This window comes from Protomyctophum parallelum (assembly GCF_964188405.1).
Source record: "Protomyctophum parallelum genome assembly, chromosome: 1".
Classification (NCBI taxonomy): domain Eukaryota; kingdom Metazoa; phylum Chordata; class Actinopteri; order Myctophiformes; family Myctophidae; genus Protomyctophum; species Protomyctophum parallelum.
In genome coordinates this window covers 86,701,800-86,726,454 of record NC_139697.1, presented here as the reverse complement: position 1 = coordinate 86,726,454, position 24,655 = coordinate 86,701,800, and the positions used below count along the sequence as shown (strand labels likewise).

The window sequence follows — 24,655 nt, the reverse complement described above, 5'->3', positions numbered from 1 at the left end:
AATAGCTAGACTTTCTTGTTATGCTGATTCAGGTGGTGTTGGTTCCTCTAGGCACGCTCCAGTCAATCTTATAGTTCTGCCACAAATGGCAATAATAGCACTTGTGATAAGCCTATACCTGTGGCCGTTAAACGTCTAGCACAAAGCTGAATTCATAGTAATGTGGGTTGATGGCAGCATACCCAAATTATAATTTATTTAAAAAATGTCATACCTGTCACTTGTATAGCTAATTAGCTAAACTTGGGACATTTCTGAACTAATTTGTAAACTGTATAGCATTTAGAAGATTCATTTTAAGTTAATTCAATAACTGCAAATGTATGCATGGGAACAGTACCCTATTGTGATGCCATGTACCTTCTCACCTTAAAAATATGTTGTCTTATCAACATGTCCTTTTATTCCATGGATCTTGTAGGCTGTAAGGTTTATACAGTCATTTTCTGTTCAAGCATATAGCTAGCCTTGGGCTATAATATAATGCATGCGGAGAGTGATGTCCAGGAACTGAAGTTCCTGTAAACTTTATTCACGTCACAATTGGCTTTATGACCAGAGCCCTTACATTGTAGCCTAATGTTTTACCGTTTTCAGAGTATGTAGAAATAATGGCTACATTTCAAACTAAAGCACAAGTCAATATAAAACGTACTAGCACAGGGTCCTCCATTGAGTCCATTCATTGTCTGTCACTGAGCAAATCGGCATATGCATGTCAGGAAAACCTCTGCCAATAAGGGACCACGATTCTTATAAACTATTTTGTGATGTTAAATTGTCATTGATGTTGGTAAAGCGCCCCTCACTTCACACGGGTGTGATGTTCCTGTCAAAATCTAGTTTTGATCCAAGGCTACATAAATTCTAGCTCTGGTCCATAGCCCTAATGCCATTCAACAAATTGTGCTTTAAATAATCCAGAGGAAAGAAGTAAATATTGCCTTTCTGCTTACAATAATAGTTTAGATACAAATTATATAAATTTTGAACTAAATTACGTTTCTGCCTGGGCGGTATTCGCTTTGGCAATTTCGTCAGGTTTCCAGGCTAGACTGTGCTCTTTAGTATGATTTAATACTAGGATACCGTATTCGTAGGTAGATATGTAACATGATACATCAATAAAAGTTATAAAGAGTGCACGTCGGAAGAGACCGGCAAATAAAGTTATTTTCATTTTGGACAAAAGACATCGAGTTGTCCCTAGAGCCCAGGCAGTGCCCACCCAGTCTGCCCACGGACGGTGCCCACTGCCCACCTATCCTGTATCAGGCTGCAATGCCCGCATTCCGAACACTGACAAGTATGTATGGGTAAGTAAAGTAACTTACTGATATATGAGCCTGGGGCTCTGCTGAGGCTTATTATTCTATGCTCAACACTGACGAATCTGCCAGAGAAAAGCTGCGCGGGGAGCCCATAGGATAGGGGGGGGGAGCCTGCCTAGTATTCCAGGAAGTGTTCGTTTCATTGAAATCATCATTGTTCACACTTCACACTGTTTTCGAACGACAAGACAACGACCACCAAGATCCCTGCTGCTGTCTGTGCATAACGTTATTTATACAAAAAATATAGTCTACAAAAGAGTCCGCGGGCGCGATGCGCTCTATTTTACCTGCAGTAGCAGAACAGCTTTTCACAGACATCAAGGAAACATATGAAGAAAATTCACAAAGTAAGACCAAGTATTAGTCCATTCATTGCATACTATAATTATAATACATGGCAAACAATCTATGTCTATGGAATATCAAACAATTAGGCAAGTTCAACATGACAAAAGTCCCTGTGACATTCGTTACAAAAGGTTTATCATTTAACAATGATAGATGAACGCGAACGAAAATAAAAGCCTGGATACTGGACAGATTGTATACTGAATAATACGTCCGCTACGACTACGACTATTATTTTCGTTAAATGTAGTTTGAGTTTTCGTGTGTAGATGGCACTGTTGCCTCATTATATTACCAAGTTTGATAACTTCAGCAGACACAAAGCAAGACTGTATTTCGAATTGGCACCGTTTATTTGCTCTCCCACCACAGTGTTTGGTCAAATAGCATAGGATGTTTTTTTTTTAATTATTATTATTATTTACACAATCTCATGTACAGCAATGGTATAGTCTATAATAACTATATCACAAGCCTTAATATCACAGTGTCTTTGTAGCAGATTGCCTTGCTCAGGGATAGTAGTTTTTCATTAAAAAAAAAAATATGGTTTTAATGTTTATTTTATTTGAAAGTGAAATAGCCCTTGGCTTTAATCTTCTGATGAGTAGGGAAATATGAAGCTTGATCTTCTTGTTACAAGATTGCCTCTATAGCCACATACTTCTCTCTCTGACATCTCTAGTAGTCCTTAGCTGAATAGTGTTATTGTTAGCCCTAGAACGGCTCTTGTTGTTTCATACAGTATGTACAGTATTTCACATACAGAGCCATAGAACACCCTGCTTAATTTCTGGTCGAACGTAAAATGCGCGGCCTAAATGTGATAAATGCTCAGTTTGTACTCACCCATTAAATAATTCCAAAGACATGGAGTGAAATATGGTCCTCTAGTTTTATATCCATGTGAAAGTTTTGGCACAAAACGTGTATTTAGTCAATTATCTCCACTTTGTCAAGAGATGCACACGGACGTCTTTCTCTCCGGGCGAGGGGGGGCCGGAATGATCGCTGGATTGATTTTACGAATACGTCCTGTTTACCGCAGACGTCATCACCAATTGACCAGGGAAACACAAAAGTTTGGGTCACACAATTGGCAGGTGGTGTGATTAACTACCCAGCACATATCACAAGGCACCTGCCAATTGTGTGACCCAAACGTTTGTGTTTCCCTGGTCAATTGGTGATGACGTCTGCGGTAAACAGGACGTATTCGTAAAATCAGTCCAGCGATCATTCCGGCCCCCCCTCGCCCGGAGAGAAAGACGTCCGTGTGCATCTCTTGAAAAAGTGGAGATAATTGACTAAATACTGTTTTGTGCCAGAACTTTCACATGGATATAAAACTAGAGGTATTGTCTTTGGAATTATTTAATGGGTGAGTACAAACTGAGCATTTATCACATTTAGGCCGCCAATCTTACGTCCGAATAGAAAGTAAGTACGACCGTTCTATGCCTCTGATACATGAAAATTTACGAAGTTAATTAAATGATCACAGGTTTTCTAGGTCTAGTGTTATTGTAATCCTTTGTCTCTTTTTCCCCCTTTTTGCAGTCCCTGATGATCTACTCATAGCGTAAGTGTCCTGTCGATCTTGTTACACTATCATTCATCAGACAGTGGTTACTCTCGAAAATATACCACCCATCCATATTAATTTGCATTTTTATAAACACAAGTGCTGACGCCAGTTTCAGACGCCAGTTTCAGACAGACACTTTGCATGTCTCTGAAAATGAGTGTGCAATAGCATGCACTTTTACAATCTGAATTTCCCTAGCCTTTATATTTCCCGGTAGTGTATGTGACTAGAGGGTTGGACCTCACATGGGTCATCATGGCCACATCCTGCCTGTGGTCCTGTTTCTTTCTTTGGTCACCCTCACTTAGACCTACAGTTTCCTTTTGGAGTGTTATTAATAACGTTGCTGTTGTTTTATTTCTGTCCTATTTTTGCGGAACACCACTGTCTGGAAGGTTAGCTAGTTCTGGAGAGACATTGTAGCCTACTGGGTCAACTGGTAGCTGAAATACTTGAATCCCCCCACCACCAACATACTGTAATCCACCAATATGGGTAACAACAATATTATCTATGTAAATATTGATGTTTCTATGCTGATGTGCTATATTGATGTGTAATTGCACAACAGCATAAGTGTTTCCCCCCATTTTGTCCCGACTCCCGATTTATTCATTGCCAATTCCCTCTTTAATGTGGTCCCTGTCTGTGCTTGCGAGCCATACTGTTGCCTCCCACAATTTTCAAATGCTTCAGAGATTGTGGATAAGCAAGACTAATGCACACCACACACTGTTGTCCTGGGGAGGGTGTAGAGACAATCATATGCCTTGTCTCAAGTTGTCTGATACACAACAGCTGCTTTTCATCTGACAGCAAGGACTCAAGGAGTTTGCAGGGGCAATTTGCACTAATTTCACTGCAAGAACTATGCCTAGTAACTGAGGCTACAACTTTTTTTAGCCAGGTGCAACATGAAGCCATATCCTCTAAGTCTAAGCCAATGGGAGATAAAACCCATAGTGAGCTTGCTGCACCTGGCAGTTATGACATGAGTCATTCTTGTTTCTGTTTTTTTTGCGACCACAGGTCCCATTTACTATGAAAACAGGCATTTCCCGTCAGTTGGTTAGTTGGTTGGTACATCACCGCAGAGACGGCCCTCATCAAACCCTGTACACTCAAGACACTGCCCCCACTGCCACCCTTAGATCTCCATATATGGAGCTGACCTGTTCTGACATTCCTGACATTGATCCTTCCCCATCCATCCTTCCTCTTCGATGTCTCCCTTTTGACCGATACCTGTCCGTTTAAACTCTAGACGGGCCTGCCCCAAAGTTATTAGTGCAACCACGCCTGGTACCCGGCGAAAACTAGCCTGGCAGCCGGCAAAAACTAGAGTTATCAACAGGCCCAAAAATTAAGGCACAGCCCTACCTGGGCCCTCATCGAACCCTGTACACGAACCCTGTACACTCAAGACCCTTAGACCTCCATGACCTGTCTGACATTCCATATGTTGATCTGACCACATCAAACCCTGTACACTCATGACACGCTCCATATATGGCTAGTACAGAATTCATTCCATATGTTGATCTGACCCATGCCAGTGCTCGCCCAGCAGTCTGCTATAACCCAGGGGTATGCATACAAGATTCTCACCCTCAGACGTCTTTCTGGTAACCATTACTATCTTAAGTGTTTTGGTCTGAAAGTATCCTATATAAATCATAATATAACTACACTATTGTGCTGAATATGAGACTGTTTTTTCCAATGGAAATATCTGGGTCGTATTATAATAGGGGACTCGACTATTTGACATGCAACGTTCTTTTTCCACAAATGAGTCTTGAAAAATAATTATTATTGTTATTATCCATGAACACCCCAGTTTATTATGTTTGTGTGTCTTTCTAATGTCCCACTCTTCCAGGTTGAGGTTTGTCTTTGGGTCATGTGCTCTGCAGGCGTTGGACCTGGTGGACCAGTGCGCTGTGACTTGTGTGTCATCTCCCAGTGGTCGCAAAGCCTTTCAGGTTTGCTATGCTTCAGTTATCAGTGTTCTTCCAAAATAAATGTTGGCTACTTGTTGCCAGTACCATTAAAGGAAAACTATAATTTTCAGATTTGTTCTATTTGTTGTAATGTTCCATTCCAAGAGAGATAATGTTCCATTTGGCGTGCACGCATCCGCCTCATTGACGGCAGACTGCTGGGTTAGCGCTGGCACTTTGGCATGGGGGGGTCAGATAAACATGGAATGAATTCTGTACCGGCCATATAAGGAGCATGTCTTGAGTGTACAGGGTTTGATGAGGTCAGATCAACATATGGATTGTCAGAACAGGTCAGCTCCATTTATGGAGATCTAAGGGTGGTAGCGGGGACATTCTCTTGAGTGTGCAAGGTTTGATGAGGGCCTTATTGTTTCGGGACTGTTGAGAACTCTAGTTGTCGCCGGCTGCTGGCCGTGGCTGGGGGCAGTCCAGTTTAAATGGACAGGTATCACTCAAAAGGGAGACATCGAAGAGAAAGGATGGATGAGGAAGGATCAACATATGGAATATACATATATCGATATACTGTATGTCAGAACAGGTTCTGACATATACATATATCCATATATGGAGATCTAAAGGTTTGAGGTCAGATGTCGAGTTGCTGGCCAATATTGATGACACCAGGGATCTCCATATATGGACTTAATTGCGACAGCAGATCGCATTTACTATGACATCAGATGTCGTTTTCCTAGTAAATGCTACCTGCGGTTGCAACTAAACAGTCTACTGCAGCGGTCCCCAAACTTTTTGGCCGTGTAACCCTTGTTACCTCCTGACCTAGCTGACGCACCCTTATTGCATTTGGCCAAAAATTATACATTTATTAATATGATTATGGCAAATAATCACATAATTTCACTGCACTGAGAGACATGCAGCTGCTGTACACTACAGCAGCTGTATAATACAGCAGCTTCTCTATACATCTCCTTACAACAGTGGATTACCGCCATTTGTGTTAAATAACACCATTAAACCGCCATTACCTTTTTCATGTCACACACCCCCTAGATGGCGTTCGCGCACCACAAGGGGGGCGTTCGCGCACCACAAGGGGTGCGCGAACGCCCTGAAAAATATACCCCAGTGGTGTTTCCGGGGGCACAGCATGTTAATGTGAAATGAACAATCCTTAACTTCCTGGTTTTTAGTTGTTATCCTCCATGTATGTGTTTACAGCAAAACACCAATCTTGATTTCAGAAAATATTAATCATGTTGGTAGCATAAACATTAAGGGCGTGCCAGGCTGGTGCTTGCTGACAAAATGCATCATGTACAAACTCCAAGAAAGGCCAAAGTAAACATAAAAGTGAATTTGCTCTGATTGTATTGTAGATATATATTGTTTCTATATAGACTATTATAATCATCAATAATAAGCTAAAATCAACAGCATTAATGCATTAATTATCACATTAACCAGCCGAGTGCATGTTGGTCTCCAATTTTATCATTAACATTGATCAAATTCAAAACACTAACTAAACTGCGAGAGTGAGGTCTAGCCAACACCAACTCGGGATTCCTGGATCGCTGCCCTCGACAATTGCCTATCCAACATCAGGTCTCTTTGAGGTCTTTGAAATGATCATTATTGTTATTATTATTATTTCTAGACCAGCGCCTGCCTTTTTGGGGCCAGGCAAGTCAAGAACGATGCAAGTCGGGAATACACTCCCTATCAATGTGCAATACTCATTTTATCTGATATACTGAATAGTTTGTTATGGTCATGTTACAATAATAAGGCCTTAGCCTTTATTTGACACACACAAAGAGAGCTGACGTTATGTTTAGTCTTGACATCACAATGTAACCTCAATAATAAAAAGTTTTGAACCTAGGCTGGTCCACTGAGGTTGTGGTCACTGTGACCCAAGTTTCCTGTAAACTCCTTCATGCCTCTGTGAAAATAGTTCTCCAAAAGGAACACTAGAATACAATGAGGCTAAATACAGACATGATTCCTCCCTCTGTTTGAACACATAACTCCTGTCATCTGAATTGTTTCACTTCTTAAACCTCCAGGAGTTCTGGCCTTTGTGGTCCGGAAGGATATATTGGAAATTATTAATATACTATATTTTGAGTTGTTGTACCCTTTTTCATTGTGACCTATCTACAGTAACCCTGAGAACAAGCAATATAAAAACTAAAGTCAGTCTACCATATTCCACAGTACACTACATTGTAACCCCCAGGTTGGCAGAGGAAGTGTAGAACCCAGGATAGATAATTGACACTGGGTGAAAAAATGGGTTGCAAAAATCGTGGGATAAAGAAATATATAAAAAAAAAGGTTAGTGCTGGTGTTGTTTCATGTTTGGATTTCTAGATGTAATCCATCATTGTCAAAACAGAATAAAACACACCACGCATGAACGCACACACACACACGCATATATACACACGCACACACAGGCTGTGCCTTCTGGTCTCTGTCTGTCTGTCTGTCGGTCTGTCTCTGTCGGTGCTTATTCACTGTTTAGTTAATTTTAGAGTAGTCCCCAAGCTTGAAGTACAGTCAGTTTACCTTCTAAGTCCTTTTGCACTGAACCAACTTTGCGTTCAAGTAAAGTCTGCTTGGTACTCACCAAGAGTTTGTCTCTCCTGGGTCCTATCTCCTATTGCTACCAAACCATGTCATGAATGTATGAAGCTATCTTGAAATACATGTTTTAAAGGATTTATAAAGCTGTTGCTTGTAACTAATGTTAATACAGTATGTCACCCTGCTTAAAGTCAGCTATTATCATTCCTGTTCCCCACTGGTGCCTCATTGCTTTGCAAGCCGGTATCATTGTTCCTACTGAGACTTATTTAAGGAAGAGTCACATTTAAAAAATGGGGTGCATTTACTTTAGTAGATCACAGGAAAGGTAATTTAGCACGACTAGAGAATAATGAAGCCTGTTCTGCCATCTTGAGAGACATTAATTGAAGTGGGACATCAAGCTAATCTAGTGATTTAATGTCTTGTGCCATGTACAAGTACTTCCCTTGAAAGACTGTACAGAATGAACCAGCATACACACGGACCACATATTCTGTCAACCAAGTCTATTAGACAACATGTCAGAATTGTTTACAAATGCACCCTCCCCTGTCTTCGCTTTCTGGGTGATAAATAATCTGAAATGATGAGAAAGGTGACATCGGCCTAACCTTCAACGCAGCCTAATTCTCTCAGATCTGTGAAATATTTAAGAGGAAAGGTAGGTGGGGTGTTCCTTCCTGCATAGTTAAAGGTTTCTGACATAGACAGGTAGATGCCTCCTTCAGCTCTGGGTCATGTGCATCGCATGTGCATCAAGCTTTTGTGACGTGATGTGATTGGCCACTAGTCACTTGAGTGGCAGCAACGCAACGTGCCTTCTGCACTTCCGCTTGATGTCTGCCTTAGTGTGATAGATTTATAACAGCCACTAGATGGCAATGATGATGACTGTGCCACACCTATATCATGGCCACACCTACAAACATTTCTAGATCTTAGAATAGGATGTATGACCTGTATGCTACCAAACCCTATCAGTTCAAATAAAGAATCATATCAAGAACCAAGTTTCTTCATTGAGATACAGAAACATTACAATACACCGCCGCTCCAATGAACTGCAGCGGCCAATGAGGCATCTAGGTTTTTTTTTCTATGGTTCCTGGCATGTGTTGAGACAAGCTGAGGGACATTAGGGATGGAATGGGTACATAGCCAGCTAGTTTTTCCAAATTCCTGTTCATGCATGTGCTTGTGACTGCCTCCGGTGCCCCTCGAGTATATCATGTAGGATGTGGTGCTTTGCAATGTTTACAGTGGCAGGACATATAAACAGAATTCGGACAGGATTTATTTGATTGAGGTACTTGCCTACGAAAGTACCACACCTGTAGCCACTCCTTTCTTTGTCCAAAAAAGTGCCACAAAACCCTACTCTCCATGTTTGTCAGGATCGTTAGTATTTATTTCCATATACTTTGCATGCATCTATGCCCGAATGCACTGCACACAAACTAACTAATCTATGTGCATCACTTGGTGATGGTTTGTTTTGACTTGTTGCAGGTGGTAGGAGGGTCAGGGCGTCTCTACACCTGCTTCATCTCGTGCCACTACTGTCCTTGTCCGGCATTCACCTATAGTGTGCTCCGCAGAAATGAAGGCCTACTGGTGAGGCTTCAACTCTTTCACACGGTCATACACAAACATGTACGGTATCTACTTAACCACATTAGAGCACTAACTTCTCTCTCGCTCTCTATCACACACACACACACACACAGCTGGCCAGTTTCACACCCTTTCTCCCTTGTCAGGCTCTGAAATATGACAGAGTCAAAGTTCAGAAGAAGCACATGTAAGAAATAACAGATGTATTGAGTCCAGGTCATGTTTTTGTCTGGTCCATGAGGGCGTCTCCATTTTGATTGACTGTTTGAACTGCAGCTCTAAATATCTGCCACAAACAACCTCTCCCTACCCTGACTGTCAGGCCCCTCGAGGGTGCAGCTAAATTCAGTCTGAGAAACTGCTTGTAGCAGACCATGAAGACTGCCCATGAACTCAACAGTACCATGCCATTCCCCATGAAATGAAAGGAGATAAACAAAAACAGTCCAGACACTCAAATAACTTTTATGGCTAGAACAATGTCAACCGATGCCACTCAAGACACAAGCATGAATATTGGATTACAAGTTTTACAACATGTCAGCTTTGAACATGAAAAAAGAATAACTAAATCTGCACACCATTTACCATTATGTCTGATTCACTGTTGAACTTTTTGATCCAGCACCCAGCCCAGCAGAACAGGTCTTATGTCGCTTTGTAACACGTTTTTCAGATTTAAACACCTTGAACACCATCCTAATGTCGACCCAACCAAAAAATGCCATTCTCTGGGCGCCTTGAGAGATTAATTTATGCAACAGTGAGTTTGACCACATGGTGCTGTAGTGGTCCACCACTAACGCTTAGAGACTGTCTTTGTTGATGTATGGGTGGGCACATCGTGATGAAGACAGACTGTCCCTTTAGATATAATGTAGGTCACTCACATCCTAGTTATGTTAACCGCATGAACCCTAGCAGCGTCCTTATTTCGCAATGAATACTTCGCAAAAAATCTATAAGCTTGTAGATTGGCTATTTTCAGTAAAGACATTTTGGGAAAAAGGTGGGGGCCTAGTGTGTAGACCCATGAGGACTCAGACAACAAAGTATAGTGGTTGAAGGAGAGCTCTCTCTCTCTCTCTCATGGAGGCTAAATTCTAATTTATACTTAATCACAAGACTGTCGCTCACCATAAATAAACGGATAACCAATAAACAAACATGTCACATTCATCGCTTGATAAATCTGTTATTTACAGCGAGTGACCAGACCAAAAGTATAAATTAGGCTTTTCCACTTTAAACACTATACACATCACATAGGATGTACAACATCCTATTTTCACAGAATGTTTGCCCATTACTACATTCTCAGAATAGGGACGCTAAGGTTCATGTCACATGGTTAAAGTCTGCTGGTAGCCTACAATGTGCATAACAGATGGGAAACAATATTCTGCAACATCTGTCCTCATCACCTCTCCTTCACTTTGTTTTTGCAGACTGTGTGCAATTATACAGTAGACTCATACAGACACGTGCTGAACAGAACACACACTAAACAAAAGTATTCTCTCACATTGTCTTGGACTCTTACACACATCTGCTGAGCTACTGTCCAGACATTTAGGGACATGTAAGTACACACTGTCACGGTGGCAGAATGACTGAACCCAAAATGAGTAGTTTCAAACAGTTTTATTATTAAAGAAGCAGCCTAGCTTACAAACACAGCCCCCCCCCCCTGCAGCCTAGGTTATCTTTTTTTTTTCCTCCCCCCGCGCAGCTCATCCCTTCGATGGCTTGCGTAGGAGGAGAGCTTTTTTTTGTGCCTGGCCCAAGCCCCCGCCACCCCCACCCAGATATTGTGGCGGCGCGACTCATGTTGCTGCGGCTCGTGCACTAGCACATCGAAATTTCGTTTTTCTGCTGTTCACAGTTGTAAAAATGACAAATAAACCTATCTATCTATCTATCTAAGCACAAGCAAATAACTCAGGGAAGCCAAAAGGCCAAACTTTTCAAAAAGTACAAAGCAAAATCCAAAAAGGCAAAACTAAACAAAACACAGGAAGTCCAAAAAATGCAAAAATACCTTACAGAACGAGAAAATCCAAGTACAGGGGAATCACAGGAAACATAAAGGTTGAGCACCAGACAATGGTTTATGTTCTGACAGTGTGAGTAGTGTGGGATGAGTCCAGTCTTATAGTGAGCAGGTTGATTGTGGAAGTGTTCACAGGTTTGTATTGTGGGCATGGCCCTGCTGGGCTGGGGATGAAGTGGGAACAGGTGTGTGACAATGACTGAGGGTAGGAATGGAGAGTGGGAGTGGCTGACAGGGAGACATGGTCTGCAGACCATGACACTGCCGATATGTATTTTATCACACTAATTTAAATCATTTAGGCCCCTGTACACAGGAGCATATCGTTGCTGTCGGGAGGAAACCACCTAACAATTATTTTTGTGTTTTATATTATTATTATTAATAATATTATTTTTATTTCATAAATCAATGCTATTGAATACCCTTTACGTCTGTGTGTTGGTTAAAAGAATATTGAATCAATGAAAAGTATTAAAAATCCTCAAACTCCACCACCTCTTCCCCTCTCATGCAAATAATTAACGATATATAAAGTACAATACCAACTTTGATGAGGAAGTATTGCATTGTTTTAAAGCTTTTCTTAATTTCCTGAAAATTCTTTATTTTTAATTTCCTGGAAATGAACATTTTGGAGTTAGGTGGTTTCTCCCCGACAGCAGAGATATTCAATATGATTTAATGTAATGTTCTCCTATTAAACAGCTTACCCAAAGGATTTCCTATTCATTAGGTCTAGTCTGTTGTTTACATGACATTATTCATTTGGAATTAAAGTGAATTAGCCTCATAAACGAATTAGTTATTTCCATGTAATCGATAATTAATCAGTATCTCCCCATCCTGTCTGCCAGTGTAAGCACATCCTGGCTGCTTACCTCTGCCAGGCCATGGGTGTGATTCAGCAGGAGACTGTGTCAGACCAGCAGATGTCCACGCTCCTCTGTGGGACGGCAGCCCCTGGCACTTGAGGAGCATACCGAGTGGTGGATTGGTTGAGTACTCCTGCTTCATAGCAGCAGTATGGCCTCTTGGACGTGGAGAGATTCAGAGTTGACGCACATGGAAAGTCCTCCTTCATGCAAGACACTCTCAAACAGATGCCATGGGATTTGTTTTGTTTAGTTTTTCCCTTGTGGGTTCATTCTTAATCTGTTGTCAGACAATCTACAACTGTGCAATGAATAATGTATGTTATTTTTAGGTTATTTTCTATCTGAAGATAAAAACCAGTAGAGTGCCAAAGATATCTGTGAGACTGAAATCTATGACTCTTCTTCCTTTGCTCATCAACATGAAAATAAATATGTATTTGACCTAATATCTGTCTATGCTACATTACGGTACATATTTTTTGTAATGAACACATTTAGGAAAAACTGTTTATTTGTATCAATGGTCTTTAATATGTATGATGTTAAATAGCAGTTGTAGCAGTTGGTTGGCCTCTTCATTAACAGTTTTCCCTTCTTGATTAGTAATGCTACCTGTAATAACACATTGACAATGACAAGTATGTTTGTAAATGGACAGAAATATTTGTTTCCTATACATTTCAGCGTATCTCTAAAATCTAATCCCCTGACATCAATTACGATGTGCTTAACATCTATACAATTTAACAATTTTACATGTCAGTGAATGTTACATCTTTAGATAGGGGAAGGAGGGAGGCAACATAAGATTGGTGAGGGAAAACCGGTTTTATTTAGTCCATATTTTTTACAAAAGAAAGTGCTCAAACGGAAACAAAGTATTAAACAGAGCCAGCTGAAATAAATAAAACAAACCAAATAAATCATTTTCTTGATATCACCTCTGCTGCCTGACCTAACCAACACAAAAGTATTGCCTGACTACACTACGCTCATCTAGAAACTGAAATGTTTGAGTCCTTGAGATCTGATTTGTGTTCCATGTTCAAGTTTATTCGTACACAGTCTAGTGTGACTGCAGTATTAAAGCCCTTTTTGAATACAGAAGATAATTCATTGTATGCTGTTCTGTGTGGTTTCAAATGACCAGATCAGATGATGGTCAGCACCCTTGAGGGTACAAACGCATTAAAAAAGAAATAATACACAGGCAGATACCCACACAATGTTGACAGGCCTTTAAAAGTTACATTTTATACTGTTTTTCAAAAATGTATTGTAGTTTTTTTTTTTTTTTTACTTTAGCTCACTCGGATTAGATCAAGTGTTCTCTGTTCACTTTCAGAAGCAGAAATATTGTTTGCTCTGAAATCATGTGCATAAGGGGACTATATGCAGTCGCATTAGGTGCAATGACGCTGAAGCCCCACCAAGCCCAGATTTTATATTTTATTATAAGAATTAAATAAATATATTTATGTATTTCGGAACACTTTTTTACTTCTTCCTCAAAACATCAACACCTCTGAACTAATGCGGTCCATAGTCACATAATCTATCTCTACATAAACATATACTCAGCCTATTTACTAGCACACAGAATCTTGCTGAATGCATAATATTCTAGTTTTCCACTATGCTTCAAGTTGGTACCGGTTCAAGTGATAGCATTAGGTGTAAATAGTAGCCTATATTTAGCTTATTTTTATTTTTTAGTCAGTATCGGTCTAGCATAGCAGCAGATACAACCTTATCTTTGAACATGGCCATGAGACCATGGGGGTATCACAATGGCACTAGTGATCTTAATTTTCATAGGATTCACTGAGAAATAATGTAGGGACACTGTGTATAGGAGTGGCTAGCACCACTCAAAAACTAAAAGATATTCTAGAGTATGGTGCTAGAAAACGGATGAGTAGAAAATATTCCTCTACTTGGTGGGTGTATAAATGGGGAAGAGAGGAGGGGTTATTACCAGCCAGGCTATGACATTTTATTGGGCATAAAACAGTGTGTTGTAGCATTACACAATACACATTTTAACCCATTCTGACCTGAGATCAGATTCATACAAGGTTTCCGCCGGACACACACTGGTCTGATTAACCCATTCTGACCTGAGATCAGATTTTAAAAAAAAGTCAGTCGTTCTTCGATTTTTCAAAAATAGCAGACCTACAAGCTCGTATCGCGCCACTCGGTGGCGCGATATGAGCTTGTAGATCTGCTATTTTTCAATAGCTAAAGCACGACATGATGCCAACACCAAAATGGGTGCCCGGTCAGAATGGGTTAAGAAATAGTGAGTGTTCAAATTTCATTTTTAAGGCACATCACAGAATCCAAATAATTTAGCACAAACTAAGAAAAGTTGAAATTTCACTCCTGTTTGTAAAAAATATATAAAAGTAAAATCCCAGAAAACGAAAGAAATTACACAGGGTCGTACACTTACAATACAAATTCCTGAGACATAACTAGTGCCCGACATGACCAAAACGCAGACAAGTGTATATCAACATTAAGTAGTGCATATCAATACACAACACAACCAAGTATTGAAGATCACTACATAACACATGCAAACACAACCGAGGAAATCACTATGAGTCATGACAAATGAGTAGGCCTAGAGAAAATCACTGCATGTAACATGGCACATGCAAGTAGGGGAGATCACTACACAACACAAACAAGTAGCAAATTAAATATCACTCCATATATCATAGAGGTTAAAGAACATGGTCGCCACAAACTGCACTGGCCACAAACTTTACTGGCCTTTGACATGGCTCAACTGAGCTTGGGTAGAATTGTTGCGGTATGGCTACAGGAGGCTTCAACTTGGCCTGTGCCAGTATTAGCCTCCTGACCAACCGAAGTACTTTCACCACTCTTTTTAAGAAACATTGGCCCCATAGCTACAGCAGACACACTGCTTCCAGACAACATGGAAAGTGGGTGGCATGACCAAAACCCTCACCTCCATCTGCCCAGTCAACACCACCAGTGAATAATATCGCACTAGACTGTGTAAGAAACTTTAACATGGAACAAAAAACAGATCTCAAGGACACATAATAAAGGAATGGAGGGTTAAAACATACAGTAAAGGAGTTAACAAACCCAAACTAAAACATATACACAGACAGATCAATCCCCACACAATACTGACACACTCAGCAGTGAACAAAGACAATACTAACATGACAGAGCAGTTACAGTTTAGATGTCTCCATTGGAATGTACTGGAAGGTTGGCACACTCCTACAGAGTATGTTAGCCCTTAGAGTTGGTAAACTACACAGAAATATGACAGAGAATACTGAAGAAATGGGAGCAAGTGCATAACTTGCTCCCAAGAACACTTGTGGAACACGCCATAGTCCAATGTCAAATACAATGAAGCACACCAAACAAAATTAACAATAGCCTAAAATATCAGTGCATTGTATTTCCATTAGACTATAATGATGGCTCACATTGTGGGCTACGTAGCGTAGATATACTGCACAATAGCAGATCTAAAAGCTCACAATATGTCACTTGTTGAGCTTGAAGATCAGCAACTAAATATACTGTTAATCACCCATGGCTGCATTTGCTCTGTCCCAGTTCAATCAAAGACAACTGTAGCCTACAGTGGTCTGCCTGAGCTGCTTCCTTCCATCATGTCAGCTGCCCAGCGTGACATTCACACAGAAAACATTTTAAGTTAATCAGTGGCTTTGTAGTCATGTATTTCTGGATGACAAGGAATACACTATTTATGATCAGATTTAAATAGTATACTTTATAATAATCGTCTAGCTTAATAATCTCTCATGACTTGCCTCAAGTCACAGGTCAAATAGGTGGTGTCCCCCCCCCCCCCCCCCCCCCTATTTGTAAAAGTCAGTCTGTTTCCTACTTCATGAGCCTTAGTCATTTAAGAAAATGTATCGTTACATTTATAGAGGCACACCAAATGTTACAGTTATACTGCTTCCTAATTCTGAACCTAGGATATTTCATGAAATGCAAGAATAGAAAATAATATGTATTTTCCTATGTATTAAAAACTGCTGCAGCATTATCAATGTACTGTCTAATACAATAGACTACATACTGTACCTCTTCTGGGTACAGATTAAAACAGATGTAGCATATACAAACTTATTTCACCTCACCCATACATTCTTAAATATGATACTGAAATAAATAAATTATGAAACACTGTTGACAGAAAACATTTCTGGAATTAGCGCATAAAATAATGTTTGAATTCATGATGAATAGCATTTCAGAACATAGTTTAGTATAGTATAATAGCATATTCACACATGGAACATTTTCACAGTCCTGCAAATCCAGTTAGCTTGAACTTTTTTCTTATTTATTTATTTTAAATAACAAATCCTTCACAATACAAAAATTAGATAAGTGTCCTCTGCACTTCACTGCTTGACCCCTGATACTCAGCGCAATTCATAAATATTTCCACATTCAAGGCATTTTTTTAAATTCACCACTATATCTTCACATAATATACTTTTGTTTTGTAAACGTTTGTTAAACTCACTGAAAGTGGAATTCAAGAATGAAACAGAATCAACATAGATAGTGTTTGAGGAGCTGGGAAACCCCTGTCTCCCCTTCCCCTAGAGTTGGGGGTCAATATTCATGTGAATCTGGTCTCTATTCTGCCTGGTTCCGTTGGAGTTCAAGTACAAATCCTCCCTGTTACACAGGACATATTGAGACAGAATCTTGCGGAAGGTGTTCCTGAAGTCCTCAATGCGGTAAGCGTAAATAATAGGGTTGACGACCGAGTTGGCGTGAGACATAAGGATGGCAACGTTCATCACGGAGGTGGGAATATGCAGTTTATATATCAGCGTAAGGCAGTTGAGGATGTGAACCGGCAGCCAGCACAGAATAAACAGGCCCACGATTATAGAGAGGGACTTGGCTGCTCGAATCTCCCGTTGCAGCAGCCCGTGGTGATGGCTGTCCCCATTGCCCACACACTTGAGTTTGATCTGCCTGAGCTGCTTCCTGGCCACGGTGAAGATCTTCAGATAGATGCCCAGCATGATTATGAGCGGAACCAGGACACAGACAAAGAAATTAAAATAGACCATGTAACTCATGTCCACCACACTTTCAAAGAGACATTTGAGTTTGCAGGTCTTTAGAAAGTCTCCTTCACCACTCATCCCGTCCACAAGACATTTTGTAGCGTTTTCCTCCCCTGAGGTGCTGTTGGTTGTCTTCGTGCTGCAGGCCAAGTGTGACTTATTCCAGCCCAAGAAGGGGATAAGGCCGATGATAAAAGACAGGACCCATAATATAGCAATGATCTTCCTGGCTCTCTTTCCTGTCATCAACTCCTTGTACCTGGAAAGGAAGTCATTTTGGTCAATGTTTCATGTTTTATGGTTAAATAAAGGAAATGTTGCACACCCTGACTAGAATATGGTATAAATAATGCCAATTCAACAAGTGAACAAAAATGCTGATTTTACAATCCATAGTGTATATACGTTTACCGACATACTTACTTGATATGTTTTCTAAATTAAGGTAAATGTCCCAGCATATTACACCCTGTCTACACAGTACCTATCCTGTTTAGAATATTTTGTGTACAGAAACCATGCTATCGTGTTTTGAATATATCAAACAAGTTCTATTATATAACCTCCCATGTGTACACTAATGAATGTGTGTGATGAAGATGTCTACTGGTTTTGGTATCCACAAGCCAGTATTACTACAAAAAATAATGATTTTCCAAAGCACAAAAAAGTAGAACACACACTGTACATTCAAACTGGTGCTCAGGTGCAGGACAGAAATAAGTGGGCTACATCTGATGTTTAGTCCACACCCGTCAACTCCTGCTCATGTCATTTTATCGGATATATCTTTACACTGAAAATGTTGGGAACACTAACATTTTAGTCATTTGAAGTAGTTACGATCAGGCACATGGAAAGGAAAACACAAAGGAAACTAATCTGACTCACACTTGCACAATCGTCGCCATTTCCTTGTACGATCCATCACACGAACACTTATGAAGCAAAAGAGTTTCTTCCTCAATATATTCAGGGCTACTGCATGATAATGAATCATACTAAAATGCATGCAGGCACCAACCCATTTCAGCTCATTTAGTCAAATCTTGTTTTATCTCATACTTCCTGTGCTTAAATAAAGTATAATAAGTGCAAATTAGCTACAGTACATTTCTGACAAAATGTGCCCTCAGTATAGGCAGTAGGCACACATTTGACAGGAAGTTGTGGGTTGAATGAATTATTTTTTACGCACAGTTGATGCCACCAACTCTACCCATATTTCCCAGTGAAAAGGCTTTTCAGCTTTTTGGTAATTGAAGCTGTTGAAGCCTTTTGTAATGGCTAAAATAGAACAGGTCCAATTTATAACTTTTGGCGAACGACACGGTCGGTCATATGACATAAATTATTAGTATATAAATTAAACTTCAATTCAGTGATGTAAAAATCGAATGTTCATCTAGGTCTGTGAGTTCAACTTCTCTTGGGCTATCCCCTGCAGGAAGGGAGGCTTTGCCCAAGGCAACATTAATAAACCATAAAATAGCCTAGATCCCTCAGGCATATCCAACCGTTCTGTATCTTTCTCCATATGTGCCATTCTTCATTTACACTTTCCTTGTCTATCTATGAACAGATGTGTGGGCCCGTAATCACATTTATTTGCTTCTGCCCGCCTATCTCTCTCTCTTTGATAGAGCGGCTAGTGTTTCTCTGTGAGAGCCAAGGAAAGGATGGATGACTGAATGGATTAGTTCTGGCATGACGACAGCACGCTGGCATGTTTTTCTTTACCCCATTCACTTTCTTTTCTCCTCTGCACTACATAGGTCCCTCCTCTCCCCAATGTCACTGAGCTTCCGCCGGGGGCCACAGCCCTCTGCCAGGCTACACACAGTAATACTCAAAGCTTCTATTCAAATGGCCACAGTCATCCCCTGCTTAGCCCCTTACACAACAAATCAGGTGGCTATTCACATCGAGATTCAGACTTCAGTTAAATTTTATGTGTGCATGCCCATCCAGGTAAAATATTTGTATTATACTAATATATGGCAAAATGTAATACTTAATACATTTTTGGAAGTATTCTCTACAAAAATCACACCCGTGTGAACTGTGAAGTGAGGGAATTTAATGTTTGTCTAGGATGGAAATCTACACTTATTTGGATTAATGATCAAACCCTTATCCCACATGTGACCTTACAAGAATTTTGAAGAATCACAATGCCTCCCTGCTTGGCAGTCATTATCAAGGGTTGGATTGGGGGTAGCCTGACCTAAGCAGAGACATTTCTGGTCTAGAGGGGCGGGTCGCGCCTCAGAAATGCGCGCACCCTGATTGGATCTCATCGATCTGTCCGTCACCCCCGGCCCCTCCTCTCCCCCCTAGTGCAGCGCTACGTCACATCATTTAGAGCGACGCCCACCCGGAAGGGTTGACTCCCACTTTTAGACTGGTTCAGCCCACGGCTTTTTCCAGGCTTTCATCTTTCGCGCAGACGAAATGAAAGCCTGGTATCGAGGCTAGATTGGGGGTAACTCCCTGTGACATACTAGTATCGTGTCCAGGGGGTGTACTACAGAAACAGGAGATAGATATACCTACCATGGCTCAGGAACCATTGGTTCCCCTAGGCTACTACATGTGTTAGTTACTCAGGGTGTAAGGTCCATCCTAGTAAACAGCATGAAAGCTGTGTAGTCACAGCAACCAAGATGTGACTGTAACGCTTTCTGACTACAACATAGGGCCTGAGAAGGTAACATTATTGTGGGCAATGAAAGTCTGTGTGATCCTGCAAGGTCTGTCACCTTTTGCAATAAACCTTGCCAAAGTTTACGTATAGGCACTCAAATACGGCACAGAGAAAAAACAGCTCGAATCTCTATTTCTGGGAACTGAGCAAAAGGAAACAAAGGGGCTTCAATAGTTTGTAAAGTGGGTGTGCAGTTCAACCATCTCATGGGGTTTGAAGCATCTGGATCTGGCCTTCGACTTCCACTAAAGACATCTGTGAAAACACTCCAATCTACAAGAAAGCCACAAACCCAATGGACTGGACTAGCTGGTTGGACTTGGACTTGGACTTACATTACACAGACAGACAGCATGCGCGCGCGCCGCCGCGCGCACACATACACACACAGCGCACTCACACACACACACAGCACACTCACATGCACAAAAATGTGATGTAATTTGAGCTCAGCACACACAATGTTCTCATTACTGCACCTGTGATGTGGGTCCGAAATTGTTTTTTGGGGGGAATATTAAACCTAAAGAAAAGTCATGTTCAAAATACTGCAGTGTTGTGAGAATTACAAAAAAATATATATAGAAGGTAGAATGTGAGTGTATTTTCTCTAGATTGTGTGAGACATCATGAGCTAGTGTTTGAAGTAACAGTAAATCGTAGCCAACTAGCCCCAAGCTCTAATAATCCTTCACTTCCATGCTTGCAAAAACACAATTCCTATGCAGTCATGGAACAGAAAACCAATGTGGACATTAATGTCTAATTCATAGCAGCGTATTAAATCCACAAAGAAATCCATCAAAATGTCCCTGTTTACAAATAGGATAGTGCATGGTTTAAAGTTAAACCATCTAATGAACTGAATAAACCCATTGATCACAGTGCCAGTGCCATTTATCAGTGATTGATCAGGCTAAGGATACATAAATTCTACACTAACACTAATAGGTTTTCATCTTAAAAGATGGGTCTAAAAGGGTCTTTAAATCAAGGGTGTCAGTGGTGGTGCTTAACCAGCGAGCATGTCGAGCATGAAGAAGTATACCCTGCATGTTGAAACCAAACAGTGACGAAAACTGATAGGCAAGGCAACTGATGAAAAACCTTTTTGTTTAACTCATCATTGACTCACTGGGCAGGTCACCAATTCCCTTTAGGTGTAGGGCTATTGGGCTATTAGCACAACCAAGTGAACCAATTGTCAGTCAGAATTTAGTATAAAGTAAAATGGTAAATGGTGCATTTATATAGCACCTTTATCCAAGGCGCTTTACATAGATTGTGCATTACATTCACTCATTCACACACACATTCATACACCGATTGCGGCGGAAGCCATGCAAGGTACCAACCAGCACATCGGGAGCAATTTGTGGTTCAGTGTCTTGCTCAAGGACACTTAGACATGTAGACAGGAGGAGCCGGGATTCGAACCGCCGACCTGCTCTACCCCTTGAGCCACAGAGTTTAGTAGGCTACACTAACTACCGGTATCTACATATAGGCTATTCATTTTCAACATTTTACTATGTCATTAATATACCTTTTAGCTGTTGTGTGGAAATAATAATAAAGTCCCCCCATTCCGTGTTTCCTGGAACTGGAGGTATGAAAAAAATCATTAACATTGTGAATCACATCTTGATGTCATCAAGGGGGGGGGGGGGGGGGGGGGACTTTTTTATTTTATTTCCACACAAGCTCTAAGGTATATTAATGAATGAGAGTAAAATGTTGAAAAAGTGTGGTATTCCACGGTAATAAAGAAATTATAGGCCTCCACCAAATATAACTCGTAAATTGGGCTGTTGCCTGTTGGGCATATTACCTCTCATTCTGTAAATAAATAGTTAGTAGGCTAGCCTATATCCGTTCTGGTCCAACGACATGTTCATAGACTAAAGAACTTCAATAAATAAGCCTTTCAGTTTCAGAGATGCTCGAGCTCAGTCAAAAAGATTGGAATGTTGTTCTTTTATAGCTACATTAGATTAAAAGTTCTGATATGGTACTCACCTTAGAGGAATTTTGACAGCCATATACCGGTCAATTGCAATGGCAAGCAGGCTGAAAATTGAGCTTTGTGTCAGTACTAAGACAAAGCATGCCAGGAAAAGACATCCATAGAAGTCCAAACATATGCCAATACTTATGGTTATGGCAAAGGGAATGGCAAGACAACCAACCAAAATATCCGCCACAGCCAAAGACACCAAAAAGTAGTTTGTTGCGTTTTTCAAAGTGGTGTTTATGGCGACAGCCCAACAAACCAATACATTGCCTGATATAGACAAAATGGCAATTATTAATTCAATTGTAATATATACAATTTGAGTAAGTGGTTCGGGTGAGTTACCGGTACTCATCTCAGCAAATAACTGGACTAAATCTGTGGGCTATTCAGAAGTAGCCTAACTGTCATGAGCGAGACGGTTCTAGATATTCCAAAAGGTTAAAGTAGTTTTGCTGTAATCCAAAAATATTCCACATGAGTGATATATCAGTCCAGCCATCTGCAAGGAAATAACAGAAGAAAAACAACATGTAAGTGTAAAGTAAAATGCGTTATTGGAGAAACAAATGTGGAATGCACATTTTGTCATATAAATAAAAATTATCATAGGATTTTAAATCAATACAAAAATTGGCTTACCCTACTTAATCTGTGCATTGTCTGTCGCTATTTTCGCACCAGTTTGGTCTATTTGCGTGTCTACGTCCTGGTTGCACAGCAGTTGTATATGGCGCAGCGCGCAGCCGACTGTGTCACTGAACTTCCCCAACACACGAGTTTTGAAGTAAAGAGAGAGAAAAATGCAGTCGCCACGCCTCAGCGCTGTGATCGTGATGTCTGCGGAAAGTGCGGATTACGCACACAGACACACACGCTTTTAATTAGAAAACATGATTTCCAGACTAACGTCACCATGTTAAATGCGTAATTACGCGCCAGCCTCTGCACTCTAACCCTTGCTTGCATCCCCAAAATTCTTTAAGGTTGATGTTTTATAGGATCATCCAGACAACACACCCATGGCTGCATCTGTTTTTCATCACCCCTAAATATTTGGGCTGTGAATTCTGCTTTAAATTAGGCTACGGGTGTTGAGCACTCTCACTCTCTATGAAGATGATCTGTCAATTAGTCAAAAGCAACAATCAGTCAGTAGAAGAAACTTTAACTCAATTGCAAGTTGAACCAGTGACGTAGACTCCGTGGGGGCGGCGGGGCTCGAGCCCCTGATGATTTTAGGGGATTTCTAGTTTTTCTACACCTCTTCCCCGCCCCTGGGCATGCTCGGCCAGTCTCGGGGCGGGGGGTTGCCGGTCCTCCCTCAGATCAAGCATTCAAATGCTAATAGCCAGGGTGGTTTGTTTTCACCTGGCCAGGTAGTACTGTAATCTGCTTGTTCACAATGAAACCAGCAGCCAGAAAAAGAAGCAGAAGGATTTGAACTGTCAACTTTTCATGATGTCGTGCAATTCTTACAAATTGTCAAGGGGGCGACCGCCAGTTACTTTACCAGACACACTGGTGAAACAACTACTAACTATCCCCGTCACATCATGCAGCTCAGAAAGATCATTTTCAGGGCTGAAGAGACTCAAAACCTACCTGCGAAGAAAGATGTTGGAATCATAGTCATATCACTCCATAATATATCACAATATAAAATCAAATGGTCTATTTTCTCAAGATAGTGCCTCATGTAAGAAATTGGAGTGGACACTGGACTAACTGATCAGCATCTGCAGCAGACAGACAAATATGAGAGTCACAAATAGTCTCAGATACCACACATTGTACACTGCACCACCCACCTGCCTTCAGGCTACAGGTAAACTACAGGTCACTCTCATTAGCTTCATGCCTACCTCCATTTCACTCTGATCGTATTTGTGGGCATTTTAGACACATTTGACACTATACTTGTTGTGGATGTGTTCCCTGTATGACACATGTTCTTAAATAATGACTGTTAAGGGCTTGATATAATTACTACGTGCAACAAACTTTAAATTGTCATCAGCTCAAAAAATGTTGATAATCATACACTCATCTATCCTATCCGCTATCCCATGTTAAGTCATACTCGTTCCACTCCAAAGGATAAGGAAACAACGCCAAGATTTATTTTCCAACTCATTAAACTTTTATTTTCCAACTTTTTCATGCTGTGCACAGTTGGCTTCATTTGTTGATTGGTTGGTTCGTAAATCATGTTAGGTTGAAAACCTTTGAAAACAGAGAGACAAAGATTAACAACAATGCCAAACAACAAATGATAATTTTTAAACACTTTTCCAATCAATACGTTTTTAACCAGTCTTGTTTTTAAGCAAGTATTTTAAACAAGCAAATGTCTCTTAAACAATTAATGTATTTTAAGCAGTTCAATGCCTCATTTAAAGGACTTAAACTAATTTAGCAGTTTAAC

General features: G+C 40.6%; 2 protein-coding genes across 5 annotated transcripts; one reads left to right on the top strand and one right to left on the bottom strand.

Moving 5' to 3' along the window:
• The first annotated feature begins 1,501 nt into the window (after positions 1–1,501).
• Positions 1,502–14,423, top strand: zswim7 (zinc finger, SWIM-type containing 7). 2 transcript variants are annotated; one of them, XM_083774633.1, is made up of 6 exons: positions 1,502–1,681; positions 3,243–3,264; positions 4,827–4,895; positions 5,153–5,255; positions 9,348–9,452; positions 12,363–14,423. In XM_083774633.1, exons 1-6 carry the CDS (start codon positions 1,606–1,608, stop codon positions 12,477–12,479), a joined length of 492 nt encoding a protein of 163 aa, XP_083630759.1. In that variant the 5' UTR covers positions 1,502–1,605; the 3' UTR covers positions 12,480–14,423. The 2 variants fall into 2 exon arrangements, with proteins under 2 accessions (XP_083630759.1, XP_083630760.1); XM_083774634.1 differs by lacking the exon at positions 4,827–4,895.
• Positions 14,424–14,678: 255 nt separating this feature from the next.
• Positions 14,679–22,977, bottom strand: adora2b (adenosine A2b receptor). Of its 3 annotated transcripts, XR_014569824.1 has the most exons (4): positions 22,870–22,977; positions 22,233–22,729; positions 14,812–17,765; positions 14,679–14,771 (listed from the first exon to the last, which is right to left on the bottom strand). XR_014569824.1 is itself a non-coding variant. In XM_083774607.1 (3 exons), exons 2-3 carry the CDS (start codon positions 22,580–22,582, stop codon positions 17,027–17,029), a joined length of 1,089 nt encoding a protein of 362 aa, XP_083630733.1. In that variant the 5' UTR covers positions 22,583–22,729; positions 22,870–22,977; the 3' UTR covers positions 14,685–17,026. The 3 variants fall into 3 exon arrangements, 2 of the variants coding, with proteins under 2 accessions (XP_083630733.1, XP_083630734.1); XM_083774607.1 differs by having other exon boundaries at positions 14,685–17,765; XM_083774608.1 differs by having other exon boundaries at positions 14,685–17,765; positions 22,875–22,916.
• Between the last annotated feature and the right edge of the window lie 1,678 nt (positions 22,978–24,655).